We start from the raw sequence: 19,462 nt of genomic DNA, 5'->3' as shown, positions 1-19,462 counted from the left end.
GAAAACATAGTTTGGCTGCCAGAATGAAGAACAGGAACACTTCAGTGAGCTCAAGAAAAACAACACAAGGTTTCAGAATAAACAAGCCCAAAGAAATAGGTAATTAATGAGGAATCTGGCCCAGTGGGGTAAAGTGATCTGAAGCACAGTGTAAAAATTCTCAGCTGTGCTGAGCAGAAGGCTGTATTTAAAATGTGGAATAATAAGAGAACAGATGTATTCTCAAGCAAGCAATGGCTCCAGAAATATTCTTTAGATTTCTGAGACTGACTGTGCTGGACCAGTAACATGAGACCCCAGTGGTCAACTTGACATCTGTCCAGAATCACCTCTGCAGTTACTCCCAAGGTACATAAAATTTTGCATTTGCACCTGAAGAGATGTAATGGTAACAAACAATAATGCTGAAAATAATTCAAATGGAAGCACTGGAGAACATATATTTTAGAGACTTGATTCAGTTTAACAGCAGGTAGAAGAATAATTGGATTTCAGTTAGGATTTCTGTGGAGAGCAGACTAAAAGTCTTGTCAGTTTAACAGGCAGCTGTGTGTGAAAGTCTGATGGTTGGAGCTGCTCCTGGCCAGACAAGACCAGCTTTATTTGGGAGAAGCTGCTGTGTGTTATGTGCACTATTGGCTCACTAACAGGCTGCAGAAGATGCCTCAGGATGGGAGACCTGCAGTGGAGATGCTGTGCTGCTCCCAGTTGTTCCTGTCCCAGCAGGAGTCAATTGGAACAAAGAAATGGTCACGGTGGGGAAAAAACTTGTGGCCTCAGAAGCTTCACACTTGGACTAAAGGTGGTCATAGCTTGAACCTTGGCAAACTGCACAACAGGGATTTTGAGGCATTGCTGACTTGGAGGCATAGGGTTTTTTTCTCTGTAGTGAAAATGAAGTGAGCCTCTTGTTTGGCCTTGAGTCTTTGTGCTTCATATTGTACTGGCTAATTGTGTGCCCAGTGAGGAGCTGTAATTTTGGTTATAAAGGTGGAAGAAATAGCAGGTGGTAGGTGTATCCTTAACTTTCCTCTGTGCTCAGAGAAAACACCCACCAAACTCCTGCAAAGGCAAGTGCTTGAAAATCTGAGGCTGTTACAGCAAAATTTTTTCTCTGGAGAAAACAGTTTCAGTATCACGCATTGTGAGCAAAAATCATATGTCCATGTAAAGAGGAAAGTTCAGTCCTTCTGGTGTTGGTGCAGTGAGTTGGCTCCAGAGCCAGCTCTGAGGCTGCAGCTTCAGGGGCTCTCTGGGTGGTGAGGATGGGCAGCAGTGGCCCTGGCAGCAGGAGCTCTATTGTCTTCCTGATAAAGAAGGAAAATGTCCCCAAGTGTGGTGATGATGGTAATAGTTTAAACTTTGGAACAAAGTGTGGAAGATCGTGGTTTTATTACTCTGAATTGACTCCTTTTGTCTTTTGCAGAAAGTTTTTGTCTGCTTTCCTTCCCTTCACCCTGTGTCTTTGCTACCTCTGTCTCCAAACTTCAGCTCAGGCATGCTCAGTGCCCCTTCCAGCTCCTGGCTGAGCAGTTGGAAGGCTTTTCCTTTGTCTCCTCTAGAGTTTGTCAATCTCAGTGGAGGGGAATTGCTTTGGGTTTGGCTACAGAGCCTCATCATGACAGTTGTGTGATAGTAGCTTCCCTTGTCTTTATTTTTTGGCTTCAGATCCTCCTGCCCCTTCTGCTGCAATTAAGTTTTCCCATCTTCATCTTAGTTATTTAATGGAAACAAGTTCTCTTTCATTGTCCTGAATGCTGGGTTTTAGCTTTTATAGTCAAAAGACACTTCCTGCACTTGCTTTCACTAAGCCCACAGGCTGTTTCACTGACCATTCCTGAAATATTTTGCATTCTTTATGAAAGCAGCTTTTGATGGTGTGCAGTTTATTTCAATTTTGATGTTGGAAAACTTTGTCTTCCCCAAGCATGATCTGGTTGCCTGGTTTTGTTGTTGTCTTATTACCAGAACTGCTTGAAGCAGCATCCCTGTCAGGATGTTCTTAACCTGCTTACACCAAAATCACTTTCTTTCTCCTTGTCATTGTTTTTGTAAAACATCCAAAAGTAATGAAACATCCAAAAGTAATGTCTTTAACTTTTACTATTCTCAAAATTAACTAAAAATCTTTCTTTTAACTGGTCTGATGTATGTATGATTTCTTAATCCTTCCCTGTACATCAGCCTCCATAGTACTGCTGTTTTTTTCTCTATAAATAACTTAAGTTCTGTTTCCTTGTCATGACACAGTACTGAAAAACTGATGATGCTTCATGTACAGCTATCTAGGGTGCTTTTCTTCACCATGACATAACCTCTAACTGTGCAGCTCAGTAACACCATTTTTGTTGCTACATGCTAAAAATTTCTCCCCAAGCTGTCCTGTGTTCTTACATCAAGATAGTGTTGGCACTACCTTTAGCACTCCCATGCTGTGCCTTCCTACATATGTGCATTTTTGGAAGGTCTTATTCTTGTTAGTAATGCTTCTGGGTCCTTTTGTGTTCCTCGTTTGCAACTACTTCTAATAAAGTGTCTTCATTTTCATTCATGTGCTGCTTATCTTCAGTTTCACATCACAGTTACAGGGTCTGGGTTTTAGCTTTAAACACTTCATCCTCCTCTATGTTTGAAAATACTTGTAGATGTGGAAATTATATTTTAGTTCTGGCAAAACAAGTGGAAAAAAAAATATTTGGAAGCTGTTCTGTAGAAATGACACCTCCTTTTCATTGTCCCCTCGTTGGTGAGGGGTTTTTTTGATGCTGCATGTGTATTAGTGTTCTGACTAAAATACACAATCTGTGTGTAATTCAGTCTCAGTCTCTGGCAGCACTGCATGCAGTGGTTTTTGCTGTTGGGCAAGGAACTCAAGGAAGCAAAATGTCATTTGACAGTAACCTCATTCATAACAATACTGGTGTCATGACAACCAATTTTTAAGAGCATGGCAGGGCAGAGCTTTTTTCCTCTGAAGCTTTTGATCCTGAAGTCAGATACAGCATTAAAAGTTTATTTTTAACATTCCATAGCTAACATGTTTGAATGCATGCCCATTTCTCAACTTTTTTATGTTTGAAGTTCAGGAAACCATTTGATAAATATAGCAAATGCATGGGGGAATTTATCTGTTTGTTCTTACAGTAACAAAACCTTGTAGGAGAACAGATTTTCTTGCATCAAAAAAAGCTGCAACTGTTGGTCAAGAGCACAAGTTTAGATGCAAGTTCTTGGACTGTTCAAAATTCTTCCGCAAAGCCAAGTTATTGCATTATCACATGAAATACTTTCATGGAGTGGAGAAGGCTGCAGAATCACAGCAGAACCCTGTAAAAAGAAATATTCAAACCAGAGCTTCTTTGGCTTCTGAAAAAGCTAATCAAGAAAGGTCAAAAAGAGGACGGACCACAACTGGTTCATTGTGTAAGTATGTTGATGATCTCTTTTTGTGTGTGTGGTTTTTTGTTTGTTTGTTGTGCTTTGTTTAAAACAGCAGCCAGCAGGGCAGGGGGGAAAGACCAGAAATTGATTTCCTTTTAGGCTGAAGAATTGTCCTTAGGGCTTCATCTCAGCACATTTCTTTGTAGAGAAGAAGCACAGTATGTGTAAACATTATTTTTTAGAGAAGGTAAAACTGAAGAAATTCCCTCACCTAGAAATAATAATCATGTTCTGTAGAAAACTGACTACACAGCTTCTCTTCTCCTTTGTAACAATTCACTTGAGTATTAAATCTTTGTTCTCTTTTCAAAACTACAATTCTCTCAAGTTTCTGGTATTTTTTTTTTTCTCCTGGCCTGACAAATATCTAAATAGTGTTGTTTGAAATCTCCTATTCCTTTTCTGCATTCAGGAAGAGTCTGGGTAATTACAGTTCTTTGCTATTTCTTACTTGGTCTTTACATTTCGTGGTCTGACCTCAGGATTGTACTGAACTACAAATCCAGTCCCACCTTCTGTAGCATTTCCAGTTCTCATTGCTGGACCCCTGGGGAAAAAGAGCCCTAGTATTTAACAAATGCAGTTGCTACATCTGTACTTGAAAAAAGATCCTCATGCAACTGGTGAGTAGTGGTAAGGTATAAAAACTTAATGGGAAGAAAATAAATTATAAAGTTTCAGCTGCTTTGCAGTCTTCAGAATTGTCTTAGCTTCTGCTTCACCATCTGGTTCTCTGAAGCACTTTCCTCCTTGTGTCTTGTGTAACATCAGAGCAGGGCTGGTTGTGAACTGCAGTGCTGCTGCTGGGAACCCAGCTGAGCATTGGGCTCTCTTTGTTCTGCGGGTCAAAAAAATTGTCACAGCTTTGATTTTTTGAGTCTTTTTATTTTATAAAATCCAGCTTGCTCTCTGCTGAATTCCCTGGTGGTATTTTTGCATTTGATCTTTCATTAATATTCTGTTTAATTAAGAATTCTTAAGTCTTGCAAGTTGTTCACTGAGCTGCAGCTCACTACAGCAGAATATACCTGGACTTTCATTGCTTCACATCTGCTTTTCCTTATGTGTCCAGCAAATATTTCTTCAGTTGGGGTGCTCCTGCCTCTCCCCTAAAAAGATGAGTGTAACTTAATGGACCACATATACAACAAGGAATTACTACCCCTCAACTAATATAGCCCAAATGCTTTTGTAACTTTAAAGAATGTAAAGACATCAGATTTACTTAAATAGAAGAAGATTTTTTTTTCTTTAAGCACACCAGGATGCAATTCTTCAAGGTATTGAGATGTAACCATATTTGCTTACTGGAGGCCCCCATCTCTTTCATTGCCCATTTGTGGATGGGTACTTTTAGCCTGGGTAATTTGGTGATGTGCCTCATAGCATCTCCCTGCAAGTTGCCCCTGGATTGTGCTGACAGCTGTTGAAAAGTTCATCGAGATGGAAGCCACCCATGAAGTTCTGAAGTCACCTTCACTGTCAAAACCTGCTGTTGTGGACCTCCAGGAAGGTTTTTCTTGATGAAGCAAACAATAACATTTTACAACAGTTATATCATGTGTCTGATAATAAGTGCCATTTGGTTTTTAAACCAGTGTGCTCTTGATGCTTATTTTTTTGGGGTGGGAGGTACAACACAATCTAAAGTAAAGCTAATGGGGTTTCTGAGCTCAAACTGTTGCATTTTGAGTTCTGGGCTTTTTGCAAGAATCTCTTCTCTTAATGGCATGTGTAAGAAGACAGCCTGCTTAGCAACACTTTCCCCCTGTCCACTGAACACTTTTATGTCATCTTTTAAAAAGGTTCTTCAGGATGAACTGTTTAATGAGAGTGAAGGCATCTGAGTGCATAATTAAGTATGGTACATGGTGGGTTTAATTTTAATCTTTACCATCCTTTTGTGAGCAAAAATTCTCCTGTTGAAAGCTGACATTTGAATCATTTTACCTGGTGGAGCAAACGTCCTTTTCCTACACTTCAGTGTATTAGACAGATCTTTAAGAAATGGTGATCTCTAACACTTCAGATTTTTGGAACTGTGAGTCTTGTGACTCCGTAAGCTTGGAGATATTCTGCTTTAGAAGCTTTATCACATTTAAGTGTTACTCAAGTAAACCTCACAAGTTTTATTTTTGTATTTGGGGATTCCTTACTGTTTCTGCTACACACAATTATAACAAAATAGTGAATAGTGGGGTGGACTGTGGCTAGATTTGAAATGAGAACAGTTATTCTTCCTAAAGTTCTAGGCAATTATGCACTATTCACAACAGTAGGATAACCTTTTTAGAGCTTAAAATTAAAAATTTCATCACATAGAAAACAAGACATTTATAGGTGGCCTTTAGTGGCTGTTGTGGGATGCAGGAAGGAGCAATTCATTATAATTACTTTTCACTAAAGTGGAGACTCTGCTGCAGCTCCAACATCTGAAATGTAAATTGTGCCAGTTGGCTTGGTCTTCAGAAGTTGAGTGAGCTGGAAAGGCTAATATGGAACTGATGTGTCCTGTCTCTAGGAAGGAAATCTTACTTTTGCAGTGGGAAATTTTTCTGAAATGTGAAAGTCAGCTTGTGCACTTCCCTGCTTGCACAGCTGATGCACCTCATACCATGGAGAGACTCTGTATTTACAGAATTATGGAATAGTTTGAGTTGGAAGGGACTTAAAAGGTCATCTAGTCCTTGTATTGGGACATCCTCAGCTAGATGACACTGCTTGGAGCCCTGTCAAACCTGCCCTGGAATGGTTCCAAGGATGGGCCACCTACCACCTCTCTGGGCAACGTGGGTCAGTGTTTCACCACCCTCATTGTAAAAACTTTCTTCCTTCTACCTCATTCAAATTTCCTTCTTATATCTGGTTTAAAACCATCACCCCTTGTCCTGTAGCCACAAGCCCTGATAAAAAGCCCCCATCTTTCTTAAAAGCCCCCTTTAATTACCAGAAGGTCCCTAAGGTGTCCGTGGAGCTCTCTTTTCTCTAGGCTGAACAACCTCAACTCTTTCTGCATTTCCCCATCTCAGAGCTACTCCAGACCCCTGACCATTTTTATGGCTGTCTCTGTACCTGTTCCAACAGGTCCACCCCAGAACTGGACACAGCACTGCAGGGGTCACCAGAGCAGAGAAGAGGAAGAGAATCTCCTCTGATCTGCTGGTCATGCTGCTTGTGATGCTGCCCAGGATGCAGTTGGCCTTCTCTGTAGCAAGCACACATTGCCAGCTCACCTCCAGCTTTTCAGCCACCAGTACCCCAAGTCCTTCTCCTCAGGGCTCCTCAGTCCCTCATTCCCCAGCCTGGATTGATACCCATGGTTTGCCCTGACCCCTGTGCAGGACCTGGCACTTGGCCTTGTTGAACCTCATGAGATTCACAGGGATTCATCTCTTCAGCTTTCCAGGTCCCTTTGAGCAGCATCCTGTCCTTCAGACATGTGAACCACACCACTTTGTCACCTGAGGGTGCACTCATCCCACTGTCAGTGCCATTGACAGGACTGGTCCCGGGGTGGATCCTTAGGGACACCACTTGTCACCATTTACCATCTGGAAATTGAGCTGTCCTGAAGATTTATTAGGATATCCAAACCTCATTAGATGTGAACTAGTAGGGGAATTGATACATGTGTGCAAGGAAATGCTAACAAAAGCTTCACTAAGGTGTTGGGTTTTCCTTGATGTTCTTAATAACCACTCAGTTGTGCTGCAGACTTGTTGCTGCCCACAGCATGGCTGCTGCACTGGCAGGGACTTCATCAATTGCTTCAAAAGAAGTGTGGCCATCAGGGCAAGGGAGGTGATTCTCCCTCCCTGGCCTGTGCTTGTGGGACCCCAGCTGCAGTACTGTGTACAGGTTTGGAGCCCCCAGCACAGGAAAGGTACTGACCTGGTGGAAAGGGTCCAGAGAAGGGCCACAAAGATGCTGGGAGGGCTGGAGCAGCTCTGCTCTGGAGCCACGCTGAGGGAGTTGAGGGTGTTCAGCCTGGAGAAGAGAAGGCACTGAGGACACCTTAGAGCAGCCTTCTAGTCCATGAAGAAAAGCTGGGGAGGGGTGGGTAGTGACAGGACAAGGAGTGATGGTTTTAGAATGAAAGAGGGGAGATTTAGATTAGGTATTAGGAAAAACTTCTTTACCCGATGCTGGACTGGGTTGCCTGGGGAGGTTGTTGATGCCCCCTCCCTGGAAGTGTTCCAGGACAGGTTGGATAAAGCCTTGTGCAGCCTGGGCTGGTGGGAGGTGTCCCTGCCCAAGCAGAGGAGTTGGATCTTGATGATCTTTAAGGTCTCTTCCAACCCAAACCATTCTGTGATTCTATAGCCTTCTGCTCCCAGGGCATGGTTCCTTTCTCTGAGGACTCTTGCTCTGATGGAAGTTTAAATCTGGGTTTGAGACATCAGAACCACTGTGCAGTGTTAGGCTGCACTGTTGGTGTGTGGGGATTCTAATAGCAACCTGAGTGTGACAGAGGGGGAGAAAAAAATCACAGGACCTGCAATTTGTTCAGGGGCTGAGGAAAATCTGCCCCTGCTGAGGACCCCATAGAAGGTATTTCAAAATAAATCCATGCATTTAGTCAGTAGGTTTGAACTTTTATATGTGACCTCAGTAGAAAATATTCTTTTTCCATTGCTCCAAGTTAGGTGCAGTATGTCATGTTAATGCACAAGTGTCTGCATTCCAGGGATGTGTGTAAAGAGCAATGGGATCTCATTTTTACCTGTGATGCTGATGAGATCCAAACCAGGCATTTGCCAACCAACCAGGGGAACAGGTTGGCAAACTTGCTGTGACAGCTTAAACATGTAAGGCATCCCATTGTCAGCTGATAGGTGTTACCATGTGAACCTTGGGGATGTCACCTGGGGGGTCTCTGGGTGATCCTTTGGTGGATTTGCTGTTTCCTCTGAGCAGTGGCTGATGGATTCCTCTTTGCCAGGCAGTGGGATGGGAATGGGGGACAGTAGGAACACCCAGTGTGTTCTGCAGAGTTGCTGATCAGCTTTGTGGCTTCTCTTGGGATGCTGCATGTAGTTTGTGAAGGAAGGCTGTGTGAAACACTTCAGCTGGAAGCCCAGGTGATGTGTGGTTTTCTGGTTCTTGAAAATCACCAGGGATATTTTCAGCAAATGATCTCCCAGCTGTGGATGGTGAATATTGCTTACTTCATAGCACTTGGGAATTCAGTCTCTGCTTCCTGGGAAAGCCAAATTATCTTAGCTGAGATCTGTCATCTTTTGTCATCCATTGGGCAGAAATCTAGTGCTTTGTCACTGAGTTCAGACATGCTTATGTGTAAGTTCTCTTGAGGCTCTGTCCTTGTGGTTTCTGCAAGGTTGAGGTAGTTTTGTACCTCAAGTCTGTATTTGTTTTGAAGATCCTTCACTGCTTTTGAATCACCTCTTTTTTATGGAAAATGTAACTTCTCCCAGGCTCAGAGGAGAGAAATCTGAAAGAGGTTTGTGGAAGAAGGCTGTGGGCAGTTTATCTGCAAGCTTGTTTATCTCTAATTGTTATAAACATATCTTCTGTTTCTGTAGTTCAGGGACTCTAGAAAATCTGTACCTCCTGAGGAGTCTATAGAAGGTACTTCAGAAGAAACCCATGCATTTGGTCATCTAGTGTCATCTGAGCTGGAAATTAAAATACTGGTGTTTTAATTCCAACATCACTCTTCAAGAACAGTGAAAGTGTTCAGTGCCCTGGATGTCATTAGGGGTTTGTGGTCTGTTTGTAGAGAACTGGATAATCCTGATGGACATTCTGAATTGTAGATGTATTAAAGGGCACTAATATTTGTTTGAGATGGGCATCATCAGGAGTGTCTGGAAGCTGTATCTTAGATGCCACCCATGTCCCCACCTATGGATATCTCTAAGACAAGTGCAGGCATCTTCCTGGGACCTCCATAGGCAGCTTTAGGAAATGTATTGGATCTGCACTCCTTAAACAGAGTCTCTGAGTACAGTCCTGTTGTAAAGAAAGAAGTTGGAGCACCAAGAGAAGCAGAAGCTGTTCCCCAGGGACACGTAGTGGAGTGAGTGCTCTGTGTTGGCCTTTCTTGAAACTGCCTTGAATTCCTGGGAGTGGGAGGAGGCAGAGGAGGAGGAGGAGGTGGCTTCTGGGGAGTGAAGGGTGGCTCAGGGTCACAGGAGGGTGGAAGCAGGGAGCACCTCTGCAGGGGCTTACATACCCCAAGGCAAGTTCTTGGTTGTGGTCCTTATGGTAAATAGTTGTTCTTTTGTGGAGTAGTTTTATAAACTGGCCTGTTTGAATTACACTTGAAAATGCTGTGTTGAGAAGAAACAGGACACCAAATGTTAAAGGTTTACAAGGCTGAGTCTTCATGGCACAAATTGTAACACGTACTTCTCCAAAAGTTTAGGGTAACTTTTAATCCCATCTTCTCAAATTTAGTCTCAACTCATAAAATATATTTCACAGTGCTCAAAAGGTCTCATAGACCCTCTATAAACTTTTCTCTCAGTGGAAAAAAAAGATGCTTCAAAACGTAATATATTTGTTGATAACACAAACAGATCTCAGGCCACAAGAAGCCCAGGTGTCTTGTTCTCTTTCAAAGACTGACTGGTACTATCAGGGTGGTCATGGGGTTCTTCATATGTTAATTCATGAAACTGAGTCAAGCTGGTGGGAAAGGGCAAGTTAAGGGGCCTGAATGAAGGTTGTCTGGGTTATGTTGGAATTTTGTGGTTCCCTGAGATGGTATTCTGTAAATATTTTTGGAACTTAAAGCAGAATGATAGACAGGAAAGATCAAGGAAGAAAGGCTTCTCTACATGACTTTTTACCCTCTACTGCTATAAAGTTAGCATTTCAGAAAGTTTAGGACACTGGTGTTTCCAAACAGTTTGTGAAGTACCTTCATCTTTTTCAGCTACCAATATACAATAGGAAGAAATTTTGTCTGTCTGAACTGATGGTGTTCAGGCAGTTCAACCCACTCATCATGGAAGTCCTCAGTGAGCAAATTCTGTTACCTGGAAGTCCTATAGAAACAGACCTGTGTTTTTAACAAAGCAGCAAAACCCACCCTCTCTTGCAAGAGGAGAAGTTGGTCCTGTTCAGAATGGAAGACTGCACACACAGAGCTGTACCTTTCCAAGGAGTCTTTCCTGGTTGTGATACTTTGGCATGTTTTTGATAACATTTGTGGATAAAACGTGCTACTTTCTACTGTCTTGCAGCTCTTGAGGTAAATAAGTACTCAGGGAAGGGCAGCAGTGAGTTACCTGTCTGGACAAAATGTACCTTTATGAGACAGTCTTGTGTGGAATTGGAGAGCTGGTTTATTTTCTGTCTTCTGCTGTGGCCTCTCCTAAAGCTCTTGGGCAGATGAGTAGAAGGCAGCTATTTGGTTACAGAAAGAGTTACAAAAACAGCACCTTTCCCCCCACCCCCCTTCAAGTTTTAATGCAACTTCAGAATGAGAGGATCAGGGAAAAAGTCATCTGATGGCCTTCAGAATTCTGGATCTTGGAGGGTTTTTTGCCTGAAGGGATCAATTTGATTCTGAAAGCTCCCTAATGACAGGGTCTTGATGTGTTTTATGTTGGCCTGGGCAGAGTTCTTGATCCCATTTCTATTCCTTCTCTTTTTGGTCATTTTCAGGTACTACTCACATATATCCACCTGGGATCTAAGTCTTTAGGCAAGAAGGGAGTTGCCTTTCATATCCACAGAACTTCTGAGATGCTTACAATGATAGAATTGGGTGTTCTTCATGAAAATCAATCAGCAAGCTCTGAGCTTGGCTACTGGGTCTCCTAGACCAAGATTCTTGATAACATCCTCCAAAATTACAACGTGCTTGTTGTGTTAAGCCTGGAAGTCCTGCATGCCATGCAGCCTCAGCCTTTATCAGCTTCACTTCTTGTCTCCCATGCAAAGGAGTTTCTCAGTAGGAGTTGCTAGCTTTGGTTAGGAAGATAGCTTTTTGACTTAAATAGTAAATGGAATCTGTGATAAATCCATTCCTTTATCACATAATCTCTGAATTTTAGGTAGCAATCTTCTTGCTCTCAGTTGGAACACTGTTGATTCAGTGGTATGTATTTAAAACCTGCCTTCCTTAGTGTGTAGAGCTTCTCTGTGTCACTGCTATCTGCCTCAACTCAAATCATGCTCTTGAGGGCAGGCAGTGGTTCCTCTAAATCAAGACAACCTCTTCCTTCTTCTCTTGAAGCAAACAATAGAAGTCACCTTACCTTCATCTGCCTAACTGAACTGTTTCTCTTTCCCTTTTTCTTCCAAGTCATTTTGTTTCTGGAAGAATAGAGCTTTGGGGAGTGCATTTTCATTCAGTGCTGCTTTTGTGGAAGGAAAAAAAAAAAAAAAAAAACCACAAAAAAACCCCATGTCAGTTGACCAATATGTCTGATCAGAAAGACTCCACATGGACTATCAGAGATGCTGCTGCTGAAGTAGACATATTTTGGGACTATTTAAATCTTGGACTTCATCTTTATTCTCTTTGTAGATGCTCCTCTACACATAGCCCTAAGGAGTACCCCATATAGAGGTGAAAAAATAGAAAAGAGAAGAACTTCAACTCCTGTAAGTGCACTAAATAGTCACCGACATTCTGTTAGAGAACAAACCAAGAACCACATAGCAAGATCCCTGCGGAAGCCTCAGGAAAGAGTTGCAAATGGTATGACTTTTAGTTTAACATGAAAAAGTTAAACTTGGAAAGGTCTTGGAAAAGTTTTAACATTGTAAGGAACTGATAATACTGACAAAGTTCTCTCTGCCCTCTTTTGGAGAGTTTATTTATCAAGGAATGTACAGTATCAAATGTAAGTGCTGTGTTTTCACTGGTCCTCTGTTTCAAATGAAGAAGGAATATAGGGAATTTTGCAAGCTTTCTTGCTATATGCATTGTGGTTTAATCTCAGTCAGTGTGTTATATTTTAAGAAGTAAAAAGTACCATAGTATTCAAGGGCATGAAAAGATTCATGCTTGTTGCATGCATGTGTCTTAATTCTGTTAAACTCATGGTTATTGTCCTAGGCATAAATATTGTAAGTAATCCTGAACTAGTTGAGATACTTTAACTTAATAAAGAAAAAGATAAAAAGGGAGAGGTAGGACAACCCAGTTTGTTTGTTTGCAATTTTATTCTGTAATAGAATTTAACTACTTTGAGTAGTCAACATTGCTTGCTGCTGAACATCTCTGAACAACTTTACTTCATTACTTTGACTGTTCCTTGGTATGCTGTAAACACTCTATATAGCAATCTACTGCAGTATAGGTGGGGATTCAGCCATATAGGGGATGGGGCTGTGTGAATACATATGCACACACACGTGTATAAGTAACATAAATTTCATTATATTTTTACATGCACACATAAATAATACTTAAGGAATTTCTAGCATACTTGCAGATTTACTACCTCAGCACTTTCCTTCAGGTATTTGGTGAGAATTTGAGTCACAGTGATGAGAAAAACAACAAAAAAATAAATCTGTGCTTAGACTATTCCACCTGTAACAGGATCTTTGTTCTGGAGAGAGTTTGGAGAAAATCTCCTTATTTGCCTGTCCCTGTGTTGTTCTGCTGGTCCTGGCAGGCAGTCAGTACTTAGCACCTCTGTTTATTCCTGGGCATTCTTTTCTGCCTTCCTTTGTAGGAGGGCCTGAATGGGAGGAGGAGATCCTTTCACAGCTCTTTGTTGGCTGCCTCAGTGGGACATTTCTGATCTCAGAGTGTGGCTTATAGAGATTAGGAGAAGCTTTCACAGTGCTGCTGGAGGATGTGACCAAGTATTCATCCTGGGCCTTGATTTGTCTGCTGGAGGAAAAGAAGTGAAGAGGGCTGAAGGCTTAGGTCTATTAATACTTTTTTTAAAAAATCCTTTTTTAAGCCTGTGTTTCTTGTGCAATTAAATTTTAGGATTATTAAGGCAGTTTACCTTTCTCTTTGATCAGGTGAATCTATGAGGGTGCTCGTAGTCTCCTTACCTGGTCTTTTTTCAGTGAGAATTCACCAGACTTCAGAAACAAATTCTGCAGTAGAAGGGTTTGGGAGGTCACTTGTGTAATATTATTTCTTTGAAGGTTTGTTGTTTTTTTTCTTAAGGAAAAAAATTCCTGCCTTAACTGTGGTGTGCAGTTAAGATAATAGGGCTACACAGAACTTAGGAAATACTTGCATTTTTGCAGATTTTCCAGACATACTGGGGAGCTCAAGCGTAGAACATCTGGAACATAGTGACAGTTTTTGTCATTTATCATGGATGTGTTGATAGTGGCTGAAGTAGCAATCTCTGCACTCTCAGGAATTTTAAAACAAATCAAACAGTCTGACAATGCCAGTTTTGATTTCCAAGTGAAAGTGTTGGCCTCAATTATTCTCTCTTTGGCCTTGGGAGGATGAGATGGCAGAGCTTCCTTGCATCCCCTGTGTACGAAGAGGGAGAAAGAAATGATACCCAGAGGATCCTGACCAGTGGTCAGGAGGTAAGAATAAAGGACAGTAAGAAGCAAGTTGGAACCTTTTGTGCCAAGATTCAAATATGAACCTCTTTATCCTTTTACTTATTTTTTTATTTCACTGCCGTGAATGAAAGGTGATGTAGGGGGGGTGAAGTTTGTCTTTTGTGCTGCCAGTATCCTTCCTTGGAAGGACATGGAGTAGTTGGTCTGGGCAGCTGCCATCAGCAGTCTGTGTGGCAGCTGGTAATGCCCAATTTTAGCAGCCATCCCTAATGAGGGATGCCAAATGAGGAGCCTAAGTGGCAGGAGACAGGCAAAGACTGAGGATGGGGAGATACAGAGCTGAAGACTGAGGAGGAACTAGAGAGCACATCTCCTTCCTGCCCGTGGCAGCTGGGAATGTGACTGAGATTTCCATCTTCTCAGGGGGAGCTGTTTGTCCTGTCCATGTGTAACGTGGGGTTGTGAGCTGGGGAGTTTACTGGGAGCATGTAGAGATGAGTTTAATATAATACACTGGTGTTACTGGTTTGCTTCATGAGTGCTTAGAGACCAGGTAGTGGTTACAGACCAGTTGGGGCTCTTAAGTCACTTGTGTAGCAGATTTCTTATAGTGCAGGGTGTCTTCAGTTGCTTTTTCTGGTAATGATCAGAAATTGAGGAAGGTTTCTGAGTGGGATGGTGAGTGGCTTGATCAGCTAAGCAGTCTGAGAACAGAGCCCTTTCCAAATCCAAAGCATCCTTTCATAATAGATCTTTGGGTTGCACCTCTACTCTCAGCTGAGTCAGGATAATTTACTTAAGAAACTCTGTAAGTCTGTAGAAAGTAATATGCAGAGACCTAAATCTGAAAGACAGGAGTCGTAAAGAAATGCAAGGATATGGAAAGCCAAAGGTTTGTGCACTGGACCTTGCAGCAGGGTGCCCTGGGAGCATCCTTTCAGCACAGACTTGATTGAAAACTCTCAACCAATCATTCAAAAGGGAGTGGGTTTTTGTTTCCCATAAAAATAGGGTGGAGAACAGATGAGAGAATAACCATTAAGGCCAACTGAACCAGTTGTTTATTCCATTTTCAATGAAAACAAAATATTTGAGGAATTGTACTGGAGTCTGGGGGTTGCAGTTTCTGTTCTTGTCTGATTTCTGTCACAATGCTACAGAAATATTCAGTCACAATAATTTAGAAGATGGATAGAACAAATCCCCCAGCATTTTTGTTTTTTAATAATCTCTGAAGCATGTAAGTAGTAAAAGGGCATTGGTATACAGTTGATTTCTCCCACATTCTATTGTGATGCTGTTGTGGGACAATCAAAACAGAAGTTAAACCAGGCCATTCCAGTTATGAGAGCTGGGAATTCTTACAAATCACTTTACTTGGTTTTTTTGCAGTGAACTGACACTAACTGCAAAGCTGTGGAGGTCTTTAAGAAAATTAAGTAGAATAGGTGAGAATATATCTCAAAAATTAAATTGGAATGTTGTCTAATTTCAGCTGTTAAAGAACATGAGAAGAACAAAGAAAGAAAATCCAAAGACTATGGAAGGTCCAAGTCAAAGAAAAAGAAAAAAAAGAAAAAGAGAACTAAGCCTGGTAAAGCTCTTTTTTTCTTCTGTAGATGAAAACAGCTTTGTTGTTTTGTTTTGCCCACTACCCAGTTCCATGCTCCTAAGAATGGGCATGGCAGATCAGACTCCTTTCTTCATTATCTGTTAGTTCTTCATTAATCTGTTAGTTCTGTATTTAGTAAGTGGTTAATAGTGTATTTTGATTGGCAAGATAATTTTATTTCCTGCTCGAGCTGCATCATTAATGATAGGTGGTGGCTTTTAATGGCACAGAATAAATTGAACTCCAGAATAGTTGTGTCAGTCTCAAGTCTGGCTGTTCAGTGCAGATGTGCTTGTATGAAAATTTTACCCAGTTATAGAGGGTGCACATGCCCTTGGCTGATGGGTTGAAGTTGATGGGTCCTCTTTTTTTTCTGCTATTAACCTTGTTATTTCTTACCTCTTCGTTTAGTGTAGGATTTCAGAGCCTGCTGTGACCTCTGTTAAACCTGTCACACCCTCATTTTTTTAAGGGATAAATCTCTCGAGTCTTGGAGAAACAAAGTAAAAGCCTGATGTAAAGTCTGTACTTGTTCTGTGTCCCTTGTTCATGTCTCATAACATGTAATTCTACATCTCTTAAAAGAGTTGTAGTGGGAACATTTCTGTTGATTTAATCTACAATGGCTTAGGAATGCTTTCCTTGGGCCACTTAACACTTTGAACTTCATATGTAGGCCCAGGTGCTGTTGGTGATTGGATTCTTCCCTTTGGAAAATCACAACTCATTCTGAAAGCTTTTTGTAGTGAAATATTTGCAGATAGTGTGACAGCTTCCTCTGCCATTGATGGATGCCTGGGCTTGTTAATGCAGCACGTTTCCATCTGGCATGCATCATGTGCTCACCCAGAGCTCCTTATGGAGGAGTTTCTTCAACAGGAAAGAAAATACCTTGTCATTTTGTTTGCTGCCATGAAGAAATACAGGGTAAGCTGTCATGAGAGAACAGAGGGGAAGAAAGAACCACAGGCTGACTGGCTCAGAATTGTACTGAAACAAGTCATTTTAGTGAGTTTCTGATTAGATAATGTCCTCAAATATAACACAAGGTATAATTCCTAAACTCATGTAGTAGTTGCACAAATAGTACCCTCAGACTGCTTGCCCATTTACCCTGGGGTTTTAAAATGTTGCTTGCTTTTTTTTTTTTTTTTTTTGATGTTGCTCTTGTGGTTCTTCAGTCCAGGAACTTTAAAGGTTTTTTTCTAGCTAACAGATTGGAGGGTACAGCTTATAGCTGCAGCCAGCTCTGATTTTATACAGTCCAGGGGGTAACAGGAACTGCAGAGACAGAAATGCTCTAGGGGTTTTCTCCATGATTTTCATAATCAGGGATTTTCCACCCATGGAACATGTTCTGTACATAGAGTAGGAAAATAAGAGCAAAAATTCTTTTTGTCCATGTGTAGCCTGTGATATTAGGGACTGTGTGTAGCCCACGTGAATAACAAGGAATGTGAGGGGGAGATCTCCAGCTGACAGAGCTTGTGTTAGAAGTGCCTGTAATGCAAAATTCTTTGAGATACCCTCAGGAATTGTTAGGTTTCATTAACCAGGCTTTTCAGCCTTTCTCATAACAGCAGTGAAGGATGAAGGAGCTGTGTAAGATTTTTCTGGTTCAGACAATAAGTTTCTTGCTTCTAGAAAGCTTGTAAATATTTCAGCAGCCTGGTGAAGTCCTCAAGTCCTGGCATTTTGAAGTGGAAACTGTCTCAATGAATTATATGTGCTTGCTATGAGAATACATGGTACTGTTTTTTCTTGTCAGCTCTTCTTGACCACAGATTTCAAATAACAACACGTTCTGCAATTTTACAGAATACTCTGGTAGTGAAGAAAACACAGATGTTTCACAAGACCTCTCTCCTGAAAAGTCAGTTGCCACAAAATGTATTTCTTCAAGTAAATCCTCTGCCCACCCAAGCACACTGCTCCACTGCTCTGAGCCTGCACAGCACCGAGGGAAATCCAAACCACGTGGTGAGATGACTCCTCTGTGCTTTGCTCCATGGTTTTCATTACCAGTAAAAGTGTGAACTGCACTAACATACAGGGAACCTGCTGCCTGTGATGCAAATTTCTCTCCTCTTATGCAGAACTCTGTCCTTTCCCTTGGCTGGAGAAGTTGAACCCAGTTTCTTTGCTAAAGTTTGATATTGGTGCTTTTTGTTTGGACTTTACCTTCACAGAAGTTTTAGGACTGTTGCCCTTATTTCAGAGCATTGTGAACCTTTTTGCAGCACCTCATTAACTCTAATAACAACATGCAGACTTGAGTAATTTAATTTTTCATATTTCCTAAGGTTTCCTCAAAATAATAACTCATTCAGAGTTAAAGAGAGATGCTGTCTCAAGTTTTATACAGTATGTGTGCTGCATTTGAGAGACCACTGGATGTGGTTCTCTGTAGTTGTATATGTACATTATAATACATGGTTATAATGACTTTCAGAGCTTCATAACAATGAGAATCTCTTCAGTGACTATTTATTAATGTCTTCATAGTATTTCATAAACAGAACTCATAAAAATGTGGCTGCTGTGTTCCAGCTTTCATACTTTTTAATATTTTGGCCCATCTCCATTTCTTGTCACCACGCAATACAATAAAAAAGGAATACAAACATTATGTTCTTTCTGCTAAAAGTTGCAAATTTGAAGGAAATGGGAAATTCAGGCATCTTGATTCTGGACTGAAACCTTGGATTTCTTATTCTACAAACACATTGTTGGTCACCATTTGATTTAATTATTTTTAAAAATTATTATAGTTATTTTTTAACACAACTTTCGATGTTTGGTATTAGGCAATAGGTAAAAGTTTTAACTTCAGCTAATTCCATTCTAGAGGGAGAAGGGGAAACATTAAAAACCATTGGAGCACAGGTAGTGACAATGTCTTAAAACCTGTTCTGCAAGTCTGATCAGTTGCATTTTTGAGCATATTCTCCCAGTTCAGTAACTTGGTTGTTGGTTGCTCAGACCTCTTTTGATGGGTTTGTAGACATTGAAAGAGGTGGAAAATAGTTTTATGGTTTTATGTTCATCCTTTTCACAATTGTTTGGCTGCTTTTTGCACTGACAGAACTTGTAATGCCAATAGCAGCAGTGTGTAAATCAGATCTGGTGTAAGTAGTAATAAAACCTGTGTGGAAGGAATGTGCAGCATGCTTTACCTCTTGCCTTCTTTCAGGGGAGTGTGGGCTGTCTCAGAGGTGGCATCAAACTTATAAACATGAAAATTAACTGATGCCTTGTGTTCTCAGCCCCTTAAATTTAAGAACGGAGGTTTCTCCAAAAGATCTGGTTCATAGAAGATTAAAGGTAATAGAACCACAGATTGGTTCTGTTCATACAGTCCTGTTTTAAGGGATTAAGTGATCAAACTAGTTCTGCCCACTCTAGGTGACAGATGGCAGTCTGGTTGAGAGTGACTACCAGGTTTTACCTTCCATTTTCCACCATTTCATTGGAGTAATTCCCTGATAATGAAAATCCTTGATCTCCCCCTGGCCCTCCCATTCTATCCCCAATGGAGGTGTAGACTTTGTATTAATATTGTTGAAATAAAGATGTCAACTTAATATGTTTGTTCAAGAAAGATTTTCTTGACAGTTTTATTCAATCCACAGAGATGCATTAATGTTTTAAGTAGCATAGGAGTGAGTGTTCTTAAAGAGAGCCTTGGGCAGTGCTCTGTCCCTGAATTGTTAAATGTGTATTCAGCAGGAGTTTGACATGAAAATAATAATTTTTGAAGGAGGATGGAAGTCTCAGTTGGACTCTGAATATAAAGAAGATGTTTTTTGGGATGGAATGTTTCATAAGACAGAATGCTCTTGTATCTTTCTTGGAGCTCTACACTTCAAGTACCAAGCCCCAATTCTATACAAATTGAGATGGTAGTAAGAATCCTATTTGAGTTTGTAATCTGGTTTT

General features: G+C 41.0%; 1 protein-coding gene across 12 annotated transcripts in view; it reads left to right on the top strand.

Moving 5' to 3' along the window:
• PHF20 (PHD finger protein 20) overlaps positions 1 to 19,462 on the top strand; it is a 65,433-nt gene that overhangs the window by 29,408 nt on the left and 16,563 nt on the right. For 9 of the 12 annotated variants that reach the window (XM_071759845.1, XM_071759846.1, XM_071759835.1 and 6 more), the window contains 4 exons: positions 3,145 to 3,423; positions 11,945 to 12,118; positions 15,407 to 15,505; positions 17,342 to 17,503. In XM_071759845.1, the coding sequence (XP_071615946.1) occupies positions 3,145 to 3,423; positions 11,945 to 12,118; positions 15,407 to 15,505; positions 17,342 to 17,503 (714 nt within the window). The remainder of the gene's footprint in view (positions 1 to 3,144; positions 3,424 to 11,944; positions 12,119 to 15,406; positions 15,506 to 17,341; positions 17,504 to 19,462) is intronic. The other 3 variants (XM_071759840.1, XM_071759839.1, XM_071759841.1) reach the window with 3 other exon arrangements.

Source organism: Heliangelus exortis, chromosome 16, assembly GCF_036169615.1.
Source record: "Heliangelus exortis chromosome 16, bHelExo1.hap1, whole genome shotgun sequence".
Taxonomy (NCBI): domain Eukaryota; kingdom Metazoa; phylum Chordata; class Aves; order Apodiformes; family Trochilidae; genus Heliangelus; species Heliangelus exortis.
The sequence above is the reverse complement of the archived record's forward strand: the minus strand, read 5'-3'. Positions and strand labels throughout refer to the sequence as shown.